Source organism: Camelina sativa, chromosome 2 (assembly GCF_030686135.1).
Source record: "Camelina sativa cultivar CO46 ecotype springtype chromosome 2, ASM3068613v1".
NCBI classification, from domain to species: Eukaryota; Viridiplantae; Streptophyta; class Magnoliopsida; order Brassicales; family Brassicaceae; genus Camelina; species Camelina sativa.
The window spans coordinates 18,166,157-18,182,947 of record NC_141881.1 but is presented as its reverse complement, the minus strand read 5'-3'; the positions used below and the strand labels follow the sequence as shown (position 1 = coordinate 18,182,947).

The 16,791-nt window shown below is 32.0% G+C and overlaps 1 protein-coding gene across 2 annotated transcripts; it reads left to right on the top strand.

Moving 5' to 3' along the window:
• Nucleotides 1–8,129: 8,129 nt before the first annotated feature.
• Nucleotides 8,130–12,583, top strand: LOC104724779 (protein neprosin). Of its 2 annotated transcripts, XM_010443331.3 has the most exons (7): nt 8,130–8,750; nt 8,839–8,925; nt 9,013–9,225; nt 9,553–9,717; nt 10,245–10,298; nt 10,396–10,542; nt 12,018–12,583. In XM_010443331.3, exons 1-7 carry the CDS (start codon nt 8,526–8,528, stop codon nt 12,393–12,395), a joined length of 1,269 nt encoding a protein of 422 aa, XP_010441633.2. In that variant the 5' UTR covers nt 8,130–8,525; the 3' UTR covers nt 12,396–12,583. The 2 variants fall into 2 exon arrangements, with proteins under 2 accessions (XP_010441633.2, XP_087341437.1); XM_087485311.1 differs by having other exon boundaries at nt 8,161–8,750; nt 8,839–9,225.
• Nucleotides 12,584–16,791: the final 4,208 nt, after the last annotated feature.

Sequence of the window (16,791 nt, the reverse complement as noted above, 5' to 3'; positions counted from 1 at the left end):
CAGTTGTGAACTTTTATAGCCATCACCGTTGAAATAATGATAGTTAAAATTCGAAATATACAACTGGTTAGTTCTAAAGTAATTACAAGTTACAACTGCCAATGACAAGAACCAAATACATACAAGATAAATAACAGAATCTAACTTCCAGCATTATGACTGTAAAATGTTTTTGTTTATCAGCATTTGATCATCATATAACCATGGAAAAATGAAAACTGTTAGATTGTTGTGTGTAGCTAAATTAAATTGCAATATGTTGTAGGAAGAAAACTTGACATAGTTTATGGTTTTATAAACTTTGGAAGTCAATATATATAGAGTTTTCAAATTGATTGCTTTGTCCACTAAGATAAAGAAATCTAGGTAAAAAAAAGCATGAATGAGGTTTGACAATATATCACGGGTGTGTAGGATGTGATGAAGTGGTAGTCGCGATCCTAGTTCTTCCCATAAGGAAACATGGTCCCTTTAGCTGCGTAGTGGATTGATGGTCCATCCATACATCAATCTTACCATTCGGTAATTAGCTAACCTATAGATATCAGTCAAAATAAGATGATTATCAATTAAGAACAAAAGAAAAAAAGAGAGATGTCAAAGATCGTATCTTAAAGTGTAACTAGTTACAATTTTAACTTATTAACTAGATTACGACCCGCGGTGTACCGCGGGGCAAGTTATTTGTAGTTAAAACTTTTTAAATTATATATTGTTTTTGTTTATTAAATATATTATAATTGTATAATAATTGACAATTTTATGGTTTAAACCATATAGTAGCACAATATAATTTAGTTTTTACATAATATTAATTTAATCAACTTAATTAGATAAGTCTATTTCTCTAATATCGATAATATTAATGATGTTTTAGTAGTGTAACATCAAACTAATAATATTTTTAAAATTATATAAATATCAACCAAACCCATCCCGCCATATAACCATGTCCCGAGATATTTTAATTCGCACTATATCATTCTTAATTTTTAATATTTATTATTTTGTATTATAAAAATTAGATTGAGTTAGTATGATATTTATTAAGATTGTAACCATTAAAATTTTATAAGATTGGCGTTTCTTATAAAGTTTAAATATTTTTAAAGTTTAAATATCTATAATACTTAGAATTCTTAAAAAAGTTTGAATATTTCTCATATTTGAAATTTCAGAAATATAAGTTTCAATCGAAGATACCTTTAAAATAAAACAAAAAGAAATAAAATTACCAAAAAAAGAAAGCAAAAAGAATTCAACAAAAATCAATTTGTTTTTTCTTCCAAATTGTATAAATCATATAAATTATAAAAAAATAGAAAGCAAATAAATGAGTTACAAATTTTATAAATTTAATTCATATATTGATATCTTGAAAATATGAGAGATTTTAACTGTAAATCTTTTAAAAAAATAAATGATAACTATGATAATTATAAGAATATTTTTTAAAAAATATTGAGATGAAATGTTAAAACAAAACGATTTTGCTTTGGTAAGATGTGAGATGAGATGAAAGGACTTTGATCTATTTATAGTGTGATATGTAGATGAATGTGATAAATGTTAGTTAATAGATTTCTTGGTTAGGAAGTTCAAACTTTGATGATATGTAATATTTCATGTTCTTAGCTTTGTAGTAAGTCTTGAAAGCATTGATAATATTTTTCCTTATTAATTTGTTGGGATATAGAATGATTAATTATGATCCGATGTACCTCATTAAATGATTTATTTTGTTTCTACTTTGATTGCGAGTTTAGAATTTTTAAGGTAAGTGAAATCAATGGTCTTCAATTCATTTTACATATTTTTCCGTTAAAATCATTTTACGATTTAAATCCCCGATTTCATTAACATTTTCTGTGAAAAAAAATAAATGTAAATTTAATGCAATTTCATTTAATTCTATAAGTTTCCAAAAAGTATTTTTGAGCAAAAAGTTGCTGCAAAAATACTAGTATAGTGGGGTGTAAACGTTATATGACCAAATTTTCGGACAAGACAGCTTTTTTTGTTTTGTTTTCAGTACAATCAAATTGTATACATGCAATGTATTTGAGTCTTAATTATTTTCTATGTTTTCTTTATTAAAAATCTTTTCCGTGAAATTGTAGTTGATCTTTTTCCTTATCGAAAAAAAGTTTGTGACGTTGGCAATTTCTTGATAGTAAAAAGTGTTTTCTTTTTTTTCTTTTTTTCTTTTTTTTGAATGAAGTGTTTTGTCTTTTTAAGACACAAGATATTTATTTCTGTTAAACTAGTGTACAGAAAATTGAAAAATCTAATGTGCTTTTTTAGATAGATAAAGTTATCTAAATGTTAGTGTGAAAGCTGTTGTTTGATTGAGATTTGGGAGAGAAGTTCTGGCTTATGTGAGCTTAAATTTATATAAGGACAGCCACAATAAAAGGAGAAGAGTAAAACATTTTACATCGGCTAGTTTCAAGTTTCCATATATTTTTATAACTAGAAATCGGGATGGGATAAATAATCCAACCGAACAAACCAAACAATTTAGGTTTGGTTCGATTTTTTGCCGAATCAATCTGTAGGGTTCTAGTATTGGTTTGGTTATCCAAAACTATATGGTTTAGCTTGAACCTATCAGTTTTTTTGGATAATATTTTTTTAACATAACCGGTTCTTACCAAAATTACATCGCTTCTCCAAATTTCGACCGATATTAATAATACTCCAATCGAACCAAGTCAAATTTTACCGAAAATTTTAAATTTAGCCAGAAATACCTGAATTTGTTTTTCTAAAAAAGCAAGAAATCGTACAACACCAAGTATATTTTCGGGTTATTTTGACATCCTCTAATGTTTTTTGGTTAACTGATAATTGAACTGAACTGAACCATTCCAAAGAACCGAAATACCAAACCTAATTGTAACAGTTGCATGTTCTATCTGACTGAATGTGACCAGCCATTATAATACATTTTTAACAAAATTTGCAAACAAGAAATTGTAACACTGATAAAATTTTTGCCCTCCACAAAACGTTTGTACATAGTAAAAAAATGGTAAAATCTTTTATGTAAAACGTTTTATAGTAATCATAAAACAACACAACATAAAGTCATAAACTCAAAAATCAATTTGAAACGATTTATTTCTCCCAACCCACTTTGATATTACTAAGTGGGCCGGACAACTTTTTCTATAGACGGAAGCTCTATGTGCAATTGTGGATGCACTAGTTTTCAACAACCATGAAAAGAGCATTGCAAATATGTAGTCCATTTGGTGAGAAGAAGCTTATTTTCATAGTGGATATAATATATATATATATATACACAATACATCAACTTTCTTTTCTTGAAAAGAATATTATTATCTCCTTTGTTGGTGTTAAATGTTAACGAAAGAATATTTATTTCATTAAAAGAAATAGAAAATTATTTTCTAACAAGATTTATATAGTTTTTTTTTTTGTGGCAAAAGAAGAACTATTGCAAAAAGGAATAAATTAATTATTGGGCATTGTCGTTTCATTTCTACTTTCTACCAATCATGGTAGATTAATTACCTTAAACACCATTAACTTGGCACCCAATCAATAATATAGATTTTTATAACTTGGCACATAACAAAATATTTCAGTGGGGAGAGACTCACACAGTCTCTCAAATATACTATTTTATATTAATTGTTTAGTTTAGTTATTTATTTAAAATTTAAAATAAAAATAAAAATTTAAACTAATCATATGTTGCCACATGTGTATATGTAGTCTTTCATGGGGTTCTCAAAAGTTTTTATTTGAGAATCGATTCTCAATTCTCACTCCTATTTTTGGAATGAATTGCAGCTACTGTCTTCATTTGCGTTTGATAAACTACCAACAAACACAATTAAATCATGAGTATGCTAAGGCCTTAATCTGAATCAATCTTTAAGGCACTTTGCCAATTTGGGATAATAGTTATACATCACCATTTTTCTTTTTTTGCATCCAAATGTGTCTCCTCTATTTTAAAATACAATGATCTGAAAGACACACAAAACAAACCTAAATTAAATGAAAATCACAAAGAAAAATGGTCAAAAATAAATGTTTAAAACCGTTAAAATACCAAGGTATCAGATTTGTATTCAAGTTCCTCTACACGAAAAGTTCATAGAAAAATTCTAACTGACAGAGGTAAATGATAAATTACCAAGTCCAAGACCATATGATCAAGCCCAAAACATTAGATTATATTTTGTTTATTAATTTTGGTGATTTGAAACTAGAAGATTTTTTTTTTCGTTCCAGTGCAAACGTGAATGTTGTCTCCCTTTAGATTATTAAAAAAGCAAAATTCAATTTCTCTAATTAATGTTTGTGGGTGCTTGGTTTGACTAAAAATTACACTCGAGAGATCGAAAACAGCTTAATTCCTCCATATCATATTTTATAGTGTTAGAGATGACAAAAATTTGCAATATATATACCTCTCAATTTAAGAAAATCCTTCGAAGAAAACCTTTAGAACATATGTTCTTCAGCCCAACTAGCTAGTTTATCACACCGCAAGTAATGATGCTCTTAGCTAGATAAGGCCTTCATAATGATAAGTTTTTCTTTTTATTATTTTTAGCAACTATTTTCTCAATAAATATTTGTTTAGTTACTAGTTTACTACCAAAAGACCAAAACATTAGATTATATTTTGTTTATTAATTTGTTAAAATAGTTGACAAAAAAAAATTAAAATAACATTAAGAAGAAAGCCATATGTTAAATTTTAGTCATAGCCTCTACAATTGTAGGCACGGCATTGTCCGAGTCGGATCTAAAAACATTGAAAAGGAGTGTAGAGATATGTTGTTAAAACCTAATAATTACATGGTACCAAGATTGTCAAAAGTGGAGAAAAAAAAGTTGGGATTTGAGTGCTCTAACTACTTGATTAGAGTTGAAGCAACATCTTCCATTAGCCAATCTTTAAAATATTTCTCGTTCGGAAATGTTGACCGACGATTTAGCGGAAGGACATATGCTGTAGTTCCTTTTTTTTCCTTTCCAAAAGCGTAATAATTACAAAAGAGTTATGCTTTTTATTTGCTACAAAAATTCAATAAAATTAGTGGTAACTTTAATGATGATCGACCCCGCCTCATTGGTAGATCAAACATTCCAAAAGGAAAGACAACAAAAACGAGAAACAGTATATTAAAATTTTAAAATCATGTTTAGTCCTTTTGCTAGCGACACCAATTTATGTAAGCAATTTGGATTAACAACAAACTCTGCTCTCTTTTGCAGACCATTGTAAAGCAGACTTTATACGTTCGTTCAATATAAAGTAGTCGGTAAGCACGTGACAGTCAACAACACCAAATATATAAGCCTTCCTCAATTATGTCATCACTTTTCATGGATAAAAAGCTGATGCTTCTGTTTTATTTTTCTGTTTTTCATAACAATTTTACGAACTTCAAATCCATTAAGGTTTTTCAAAAATGTTTTCTGGCGGAATTACAGATTTTGAATTTTTGATAGAGGAAGTAGTATTTCAAATTTTGGATCTGCGGACGAGAGAATTCAATCTCAGGCGTGGAATCCGCTCGCTCGAGTCGGCTAATGTAAATGAACTTTAACCATACCACCATATACCGAGTGTAGTTTGCTTCTATATGTTCTCATCTAACAGCTTTGCATGTTAGATTACATTTTGGATACTGTATGTGCATATACTTTATACTGAAACCCTATGACATAAAATTTAGTCAATTCTATATTATATTTAACTAAAGCACTGAAATAATTGAAGAAAAGACCAAGCACATGGTCTCCATATTAAAAGTTCAAAAAAGCAAAAGAGGAACCTAATGATCTTCAGCCATCTTGGTCGCCCCAGAGTTGGCACCAAATATGTTAGGAGGGAATTTATATACAGTTATAGATAATGGATTTGAGTGCTCCATTACAGCCAGTTGTGTGATGTGGTTCACATAAGCAATATAGATACGTCACCAATGAGTAAGAAAAATATCATCTTCGTCTTTCTCTATGTTTGCACTTAAGTGGTGGTATTCTACTCTTTGTTAGGGGATTGGCTCAATATATAACGTTTTCAGATAAAAATAAAAATATCATGGATTATACTATCAAGTTGTTCTTAATTTATTTTGCCTTAATTTATAAATAATGATATTATTAAGGCAATTTTCAAAACAAAATAAAAATGAAACATATTAAAGAATTAAGAAAATTTTCCACAATAGAAATTGTTCACTTAAGAACCCACATTATATATACCAGATTAACTAAGGGGGTGGTATTGGTTTGAGATTTATGAAGATTTTTGAAGAGTTCAACAAAATCATTAAAAATGAATAAGTGAAAGATTGTTAAAGATTGCTAAAAAGTTTTGTTGATTAGTTTTCTAAAATCTTGTAAAGTCCTCCAAACAATCCCTATATTTTTATGATACTTTCCATAACTTTATTTTGTAAAGAAAGTGTCTAAAATCATGAACCAATAACATAATAATTGAACTCATTAACAATCCTAGACTCTTTTGTTTTAATTGAATAACACAAAATTTTTAATGATTTTATAAAAGTCTGAATCCAATAACTCCGATTTGTTAAGATTTTAAATGACTTTTAACAAATCACAAACTAATAACACTAAATTTTAACAGAGTTTAACAAAATCTTGATCTAATAACAACAGATTCTACATAACATTTAAAGTCTTTAAAACTCTTTTCAAATCTTAAACTAATAACCCCCACTAAATAGATAAGTTAAACTTTTTCTAATGTGGCCTCTAATTTTTATAGAAAGTTTAGGGCCTTGGATATTTGCCCTCTCTCCATACTAGGAGTCGCAAGGTTCTTAAAAACGTTTAGTTTGTTTATTTGTTTATTTATAGAGTTTATAGAGAATTTGTTAGAAATACTTTTTTTTTTTGGCATATTCCTTTTTAAAAATGCTCTTTTTTTTTTGAACATTTTCACAACCGTTTCCAAGACATATTGGCTTTCTAATTTTTTGAAAAAACTAATCCACGTATATGCATGCTTTTGATACTATAAAATCTTGAAAAACTAATGAAGATATTGTTTTTTTTTGTCAAAACATTGGAAATATATATTTTTATTTTATTTTGTGAAACATTGGATATATCGTTGTGTTTCCATTATTTACAGTAGATTAGATGCTAGCTAATTAATCACAAGTGTAAGTTAATATTTCATATTTTCCAAGATTTTTTTTTTTTTTTTTTTTTTTGTGTTATTCGGTTCCTGAAACAGATTGAATTACTGTTTTAATTGAAAATGTACACAGGGATGGACGCATGGTGTTTAGGTCGACAAAATACAATACAGTATTAATTAAAATTATGAATGTGAGCTTTTGTTTAGTTTTATGTGCTAGTATAATTTTTCGGAAAGTGTATTTGCTTAGATATATTAAAAACACCATTCTCTTCATTTAGAAAATTGAATTAAACCTCCTGCCCTACTACCTAAGCACGTGTTCTTCCACTAAAGACGGCTTCGTTTCTACATACTTATTTTTTGTAAGTATATATACCAAAGTTTCTCTTTAAAATAATACTAATGTACAATCCTGGCCTGAAAGCATAAATACAGATTTCAAATTTGTACATCGACGTTTGCTCACATTATGGTAAAGCGGCTTGAACAACCAAAACACACATTTTTTTTTGTTACACTTTTGTTTTTTCGTTCGAACACTTTCTTCTATCTGATGTGCGGAATTATGAGTTTTCAATTGTCTTTTTGAACTAAAAAAATTGATAACGAATGCAATAACCATCTTTTATATATCACTTATATTACCGAGTCTAAACTCAAATTATAACATGATAGCTAGCGTTACTATTAGACTGCTTCAATAATTTCCAGCATACTTAAGAGTTAAGATGATGAAATAGAGCTTGAAGCCTTGAACCTTAGTCTTTCTTAGTATAGAGATAGATTCATGTCCCATCCTCGTCATGTTTGTAAGATGATAATCATTGGAGTATTAACTTATCACCATCTAAGTGAAGTAAAAAATATGGTTAAGTGGACATGAGGTTATGGGTAAAAAACGTGGGAAAAGGCAAAAAGCAAAAGGGCCACCTTCTAAGCACTCTCTCTTGAATGGTAATTCGTGCCTGTCAAAGCTTAGACTCTGTCGGAAACACAACCCCAAAGCCACTTACTTCACCTCTTTCTCTCTCTTTTATTATTTATCTATTTATTTTAAAACTAAGAGAGGGAGAGAGAGATAAAGTGTGAGATTCTACAAACCCCAAGAAACCCCCTAAAAAAAAGAGGAAATAAAATCAAAGTGAAAACAACATTAGTAGTTTTTTGTTTGCTTGCTCTCTGTTTTGCTCTGTCTAGGACATTGGGATTAAACTAACTTCTCATTCTCATATTCCACCTTCTTCTACTACTACTACTTCTTCTTTGTTCTTGTGTGCTAAAACAAATCAAGAAAGCACAAGGAGACAAATAAACCTATCCATTTCATTACCAAACAAGCCGTACACATTCTTTAGTTATGGCTTCTTCTTCTTCATTTTCTTCTTCAACTACTTCAACTATCACATCAAAATTTATTTGGTTTCTGCTTCTTCTCTCTCTTCAACTACACTTGTTACACGGATCGGCTATTCATGATCTTAAAAACCAAACTTCATTCAGACCCGATAGAGAGATTCGGAAGCTTAGGAGAGTGGAAGCATATCTCAACAAAATCAACAAACCTTCCATCAAAACAATCCACGTAACCAAACATAATCTTTCATCGAATTTGTTTTTCTTGTTTTTTTTTCCTCATTGATGAGAACATTTTTGTTATTGTGAAACTGCAGAGCCCAGATGGAGATGTAATAGAATGTGTTTTGTCTCATTTGCAACCAGCATTTGATCATCCTCAGCTACAAGGCCAGAAACCACTAGTAATGATCAATCTCTCTCACTTTACTTCTTTTATACATGACTTTAGAAAAAAACAAAGAAGTGATTCTATTAATGGAAACATGCAGGATTCACCAGACCTGTCAACAAGAAGAAATGAAACATCAGATGAGGAAAGTTTTAATCAGTTATGGAGTATGTCCGGTGAAAGCTGTCCAGTTGGGTCAATACCAATGAGAAAAACAACAAAGAATGATGTCTTGAGAGCAAATTCACTACGACGGTTTGGTCGGAAACTGAGGAGACCCATCAGACGAGATTCCTCCGGAGGTGGTCACGAGGTAACTTCTTCTTCACCTCTCGTATCTTATCGTACGAATCGATCATGCGGGAGAATAATAATGTTTTCTTATGCTTTACTTTAACTTTTTGGTTGTTGTTCAATAAAGCATATTATTCTCCAAAAAAAGATATCTAAAGCATAAAATAAAATGATTCGATCGAGAAGGAGAAATACTACAAAAGAGTCTTCGTTCAACTGATTTCTTGATATTGAAGATAAAGTGTGAACTTAAGAGTTACTTTTAAGGTGTAAAAATGCATAGTATAGTATATATACTATATGGTATTTTATACCATTAATAGAGATTATATTTACGTACATGCAGCATGCGGTAGTGTTTGTAAACGGAGAACAATACTATGGAGCTAAAGCAAGCATCAACGTTTGGGCGCCACGTGTGTCCGATGCTTATGAGTTCAGTTTATCTCAGATTTGGCTCATCTCTGGATCCTTTGGTCATGACCTAAACACCATTGAAGCTGGCTGGCAGGTACAATCTTTTTAAAAAAATATATAAAACATAGTTTATTTTACAAGTGCTTTTTGGAAAAAGAATGAATTATTTTGTTAATTCGTATCACTAGTTTAATATTTACCGAATAATACTTTATCGCTAGAGAATCAACCTTGCTAGAAGTTAGATTTCGAGTCTTTATTTACATTTTCGTTTTGCTTTTATAGAGAAAGTGCGTATCATATTAAACACAATAGTTTTTTGTTAGTATTATAAACACAAATGCCAAATAAAAACAAAAATATAATAGTTTTACATCATTCTTTTCGTGTTTGACGTTTACGTTTATGTATTACAAAAACACAAAGATTAGCTTTCGAATCAATCAGGAACTTAATTAGTCAACCTTCTAAATATCTAAACAGAGAACCAGCAGACAAATCAACTAGTACTATACAGTAATGACCTGCAAAAAGAAGTGTGGTGGGGATATATAGAGATAGGGTCCAATTAATAATTAGGTTGGTGGTTACTGATTACATAGCATTTTGATCTTTTTGCAGGTTAGTCCTGAGCTTTATGGAGATAATTATCCAAGATTCTTCACATATTGGACGGTAATAAGACCAGTCTCCACTTTTTTTTTAACTTTTTTTTAATAATTATTTTAATATCATGGAACAGAAATTGAGTTGAAAATTTTGGAAAAAGCAGACTGATGCATACCAAGCAACTGGGTGCTACAACTTACTCTGCTCTGGATTCGTACAAACCAACAATAAAATTGCAATTGGTGCAGCGATTTCCCCGAGGTCCTCTTATAATGGAAGACAGTTTGATATCGGTTTAATGATTTGGAAGGTCAGTCTTCTTTTTTTCTTCCATTTATTTCCCCACTTCTAACCATATATTATACCATATTCAATTCATAAACAAGGACACAAATTTCCTGAAAACTTAAAATACTACAATTTGTACGTACTTGATATTGGTCAAACCACATAAAACAAAAACTCATATCAGCATTTTTGATGAAAATTATGGTGGAATCATTAGTACGTGTGCATGTGGTCTATGAATCTACCGATGAAACTTCGAAATTTTTCAAATTAATGGGAATGTGTAATTTAGCGCATTAATAGGTGTTCTGTTCTTCTTTTCTTTCTAGATTATTAAGAAGAAGAAGCTGACACACACACTAGTATAAAAAGTTAAAAACAGTTATGTGTAATTAATGCTTAGGCAATTAATATGATTGCTTCAAACTTAAGATTTCTTTTAGATAAGTCCACCAACACAAAATATTGCATTTTAAAGTGTAAAAGACCGACATGTAAAGTCAATAACGCACTTGATACGCTACGCAGATGTGTACCATTTTTAAAAAAAATCAACCGACACAATTAACATGATAAAGCTTATTCCAAAAAAAAATTGTGTATAGATATTAATGGAAAGTGAATATATAAATATGAATATAGTTGTTATACGCCATAGTGAAATGTAAGACTTTATTTAATGTTATGCCTACATAATTTATTTCTCTCAAGAATAACTTGAAAACCAATCATTATGGTGAGATATAATTTGTACTTAGACATAGCTCTCATGTCACAAAAAGAACTCACGTAATCATATATTTGACCTAATATGACTCATCAAAGAATCGAATGAAAATCACCCCGAGCTTAGTTATTACAACGTGTGCCACTATAACTTCTTGGAGAAACAATAAAGAAATCAACCAACCTCGAATTTCATAAACTGATCTAATAAAAGAAAGATGGCTTTCAGCTTTTTCGAAACATTGTTAATAAATAAAAGAGGTTGGATTTGGTAAAGAGCATTAAATTTGAGGATATGAAATTGATGACGGAAACTTTCACTGCACATGTAGTAAAAGCAAATCTTTAATGTACATCTACTAGAAACCTGTACGCGCAAATTTAGCTGACCTCAAAAATATGAAACATCAGTTTATGTGGTGCAACTCAAATGAAGCTGGTTATAAGAAACTATATAATGACGGATTAATAATTAGTGTTTAGCTAAATCTATTGACGTTTTGATGTAATAACAAAAGGTTTTGTAGTCTTTGATTGTTTGATTGTCTTTACGTTTGGTTGTATATGTAATACGTATTTTTTTGGCAGAGTAACTGACAACCATTACTTTTAAAAACTATAATTGCAACAGCCAAACACAAACATGGTGTAAACATTTCCAATAGAGAGATTCTGCTTGCGTTCACAATTTACAAAACTTTTTTCATCTATACTATACTCTTATTTGTCGCCTTGAACTTAACCATGGTATTGCCAATTAACATAATGTAGGATCCAAAACATGGTCACTGGTGGCTTGAGCTAGGAAATGGACTTCTTGTGGGATATTGGCCAGCCTTCTTGTTTAGCCACATGAGGAGTCATGCAAGTATGGTACAATTTGGAGGGGAAGTTGTGAACAGCCAATCAAGCGGTGCTCACACTGGAACGCAGATGGGAAGTGGCCATTTTGCAAATGAAGGATTTGAGAAAGCTGCCTACTTTAGAAACTTACAAGTCGTTGATTGGGACAACAATCTCTTGCCTCTGAAGAATCTCCATGTCTTGGCCGATCATCCGGCTTGTTATGATATCAGACAAGGCAAAAACAATGTATGGGGGACTTATTTTTACTATGGAGGACCTGGTCGGAACCCTAGGTGTCCTTGACTCACCCAAAAAAAAAAATTATATTTTGTGTGAATTAATGTTATTTTTGTTACTAAGATTTTTTATTTCTTCTTAGATTGTTTTTTTTTTTTGGTTTTAGTAAGGCTGTTATTTAAACATATTAACAAGCCGTGTATGGTCCCTACTGTATTTTTAACGTGATGAATAGATAATTTTCTATACATAAATTTTTGTTAATGTAGTAATTATACTATATGAATTTTATCAAATTGTTCGTTTTAATATTGCTCAAATTCGGAAACTACAAATTGTTCTTTCCCATACCTATTCAGGAATGTACTTAGAAACAAAAGAAAAGACACAGAACTGATAAAAAACGTTTATAAATGCGAATCAAACCGAAGAAACGGAACAGAGATAAAAAATAACTAGGACTAGGACGATGACGGTGGGTTTGGAACTTTGGATATAGGTTAATTAGTTTATTCATGGGCTCATTTACGTTTCGGACCTAAACTAAAAAGAGTCCAAGGACAATGAGTTTCACGGTGACATGTGGGTTAATTTTATATATTTTGGTGAAAATCAAATACAAATCTATCATTATATAATATTATTCTATAAAATTATAATTTTAAAATCTCTAAAATGTTTAATTTATTATTAACACCGAATTTTCATTTTTCTTTTTACTGGTGTATTATTATTGTTATTATTATTTCGACAAAATGAAATTTTCTTCACTTGGTAAATCAGAATACAAATTGTTTATCATCCAATTTGGAGGATTGAAACTGTCAGCGTAAAAACAAGAATAATTCGTACCCATTTGAGCAAGGTTACGAGCAACTTGATTATGTTATGAACCTTAGCCTTTGTTACATATCTAGTAATAGGACCCATAGTTAGTTAGCTAAAAATAGGAGAGTGTAAAGTTTAACCTTCTTTTAACCCAAGTCTCTTGCTAGAGAATTAGGTTAATGTTGGAAGGTGATTTTTATTTGTGTATTAGAGACCTATTTATAGATCTCTTTACAACCTATCTAACTCTTAATTAAAAGTAAAATTACCAAAACCATGTTCTAATAAGAAAAGAAAACATAATAACTTTGAAACTAAGAAGCTTCTCATTCCTTCTTCTTCCTCCTATGATATGTGATGTCATAGCGTATCTCAGATTATTACTAAGGGCATTTAACCATTTAACAAGCCTTTCCCCACGAACAAATTCAATAGTCCTTGTCGGGCCATCCCAAATAACTCGACCAAGGGCATTTAACCAGCATATACCAAGGACCACGTCAAATCCACTTAATGGAATTGCAAAACAATTTGTTTTAAACTTGTATCCCTGTACCTCCATTGGAAACCCCTTACACAACCCATCCATTGGACATTTTCCACCATCAGCCAAAGCAACTACCCTTCCAGGCTTTCGTATCATTGGAACTCCCAACTTTGCAGCCACACTACTCTTGATGAAGTTGTGAGTGCTGCCCGTATCCATAAAATTCATCCTCTAACCCCTGCAATATCTGCGATCACTTTAAAAGCACTTTCAGTTTGTTCACCTTTCATGGCATTTATTGAGAGCTCCAACTCTACTTCTTCTAAAGGTTCATCTTCTTATTTTGCCCCATCCCATACCAGATCAATGTGAAATAGAATTGATTGACATTTATGTCCTGGTGCATAAAGTTCGTCGCAGTTGAAACAAAGCCCTCTCGCCTTCCTTTCAGCCATTTCAGAAAGCATAAGCTTCTTCCTAACCTGTTTTGGAGGATTGAGTTTGGTTGGAGTATGCTTTTTGCTTTTCTCAAGTTGAGGGACCATACTTCCCGTCGTTCCAAGCTTAGAAAATAGAATGGCATATCTTGTCGTGGGAGTTGAGTGTCCTCCAAGTGTACGCACACATCTATCACCGGCTATCTTATATTCATTTTCTCTCGCATACTGCATAGCTTCAAAGATTGTCTCAGGCCGCAAATACTCAACTTCCTTGCGTAAGCAGTCCGTTACTCCTGCACAAAACTACCACAACTGTTGATCTCCTGACAACCTTGTTTGCCTACCTAGGCATTCTTCAAACTGGTTGCAATATTCTTCAACAGTTCCAATATGTCGTAAATTGCACAATTCGCCAACTGGGTTTACCGCATCTGGTTTTCCGAATCTACTCTTACAAATATTTTTAAACTCGATCCAACTGAACTTATGTGTAACCAACCTTCGTAAGTTATTGTTCCAGTGATATGCTTGACCTGTGAGGACAAACATAACCTGTCGAACCCGAGCATCATTATGATAAATTCGTTGATATTCAAAACAATTCTCACACTTTTGTAACCATTCCACGCGTTAGTAGTTCCATCGTAGGGTGGAAACTCTATCTTTGTTGTTGGTAGAGTAAAACCACCACTTCTTCCTCCTCGGAAATCATCATCTCTTCCACCCTCTCCTTGTTCTCGTAAACCCCCTTCCCAATAGTTAGAGTAAGTTCCATCTCCAATTGGTCATACTGCCGTACTGCCCAATCTCCTCCACCATCTGCTCGGCAATGCCCTCTCTCATTACCCATCGAGCGTGCTGGCTAAGGTCCACTGGAATAGGAATTTCTCTTTTCACCTCTGGTTATACCTTCGTTTCTTGAATTTTGAAGGCCTTTTCACCTGGAAACATAACCTTCTTCCCCTAGTGCTTGAGACCGACGAACAACCGTCGTTAGTGCCTCCAAGCTCACAGTTTTTGATGTTTCACCAGCATGTGTACTCTCTCTAACCCTCTCTTGTTCTCTGTGACTATTTCCATCCAGAGCCTGAGGTGAATTACGTTCTACCTCCTTTCCCGTAGCAACCGATTCAAGTGCAACTAGAGCTGTTTCCAAAGCTTCTTGTTGAGCAGTTGATGTCTCCTGCAGTTCACCGATGGTGGCTTATAACGGAGACAAATTCTCGTTAAACTCCTTCCTCATGGCCGCCATCTCTGTTGTGTGCTCATCCAAAGCTTTTGAGACTTTTGTGAGAATTGCTGCAATGTTATTAGAGTCTCCATCGAATCAGACCGCTCTGATATCAAATTGTTATGAACCTTAGCCTTTGTTACAGATTTAGTAATAGGACCGTCGTTAGTTAGCTAGAAAACAGGGGAGCATAAAGCTTAAGCTTCCTTTAATCCAAGTCTCTTGCTAGAGAATTAGGTCAATATTGGAAGTTGATTCTTATTGATGTATTAGAGACCTATCTATAGATCTCTTTACAAACAACCTAACTCTTAATTAAAAGTAAAATTACCAAAACCATGTTCTAATAAGAAAACGAAACATAATAACTTTGAAACTAAGAAGCTTCTCATTCCTTCTTCTTCCTCCTAAAATACGTGATGCCATAGCGTATATCAGATTATTACAATGCTTTACATAAATGATAAAACTTCCAAAAACCTGTGAAGCCTATAACTTCCAGCAATAGACGCGTCAGATAATCCAGTGTTTAAATTGTTGATTAAAATTTGGTAATCTTCTTCGAATTGTACTTTGGTAAAACCCTAAATCCACAATTGTTGCATTGCCGAAAGTAGGGCCAGCGCTTCTACCTCCAATGGTGATCTTGTAATGTTAAGATTGGACGAACCCCAAGCCTTTGCAGTACCTTCAGGATCTTGTATGACCCAACCACCAAAGGTTTTATTTGTATTAACATCAAAATTTGCATCAAAATTACATTTTAAATATGGTAAAAGAGGGCATAACCAAGTGGACGAACTAGTTGTGCGGTTGTCACTCTTGCCAGCACAAGGGTGATGGTTCGCATTGACCTCTAACCACTCCTTTACATCAGCTTTCGGTTGCATAGCAACTCATGAAAGACTGATTCTGGTTTTATTAAAAACGAGATTATTTCTTGCTCGCCAAATTTGCCATAGAAGCCAAGAATGTACTAACTTGTGTTCAGCAGAGACTCAATTGGTATGTTGAAGTGTTAAAATGTGTGAAATATTTTCTTCGATATCTTATGACGAAAGCTGAGTGATTGTTAGAGGTATAATTGAAATACGCCAAGTCATACCAAAAATGGGCATGTAAATAAACAGTGATTGATTGTTTCCTCCAACCTATCACAAAGTTGGCAAAGTGGGTTTAAACGCATACCTCTAGTATTTAACCGAGACATAGTACTCAAGGCTCTAAATAAAACACCCAATAGAAAATGTTTTAATTTTTGGGATTCTTGGTAGTTTCCATATAGTTGTTTTCACAGAGATAGAACCATGGAGAGGAAAAGGTCCAAGCTCAAGTTGTGTTGGATCATAAGTTGAGAACCAATATCCTGAACGAACAGTGTATTCTCCAGACTTATTGTAATGCCAAATAAGATGATCCATAGTGACCTGTTGTGAGAGATAAACTTATTTTAGGACCGTACGATCTTCATGGGTT

Coding starts and splice junctions, on each gene's coding strand:
- LOC104724779 (XM_087485311.1), top strand. CDS start 8,526: ATGGCTTCTTCTTCTTCATTTTCTTCTTCAACTACTTCAACTATCACA. Junction 8,751..8,838: donor CTTCCATCAAAACAATCCAC/GTAACCAAACAT, acceptor GTGAAACTGCAG/AGCCCAGATGGAGATGTAAT. Junction 10,299..10,395: donor GATTCTTCACATATTGGACG/GTAATAAGACCA, acceptor TGGAAAAAGCAG/ACTGATGCATACCAAGCAAC.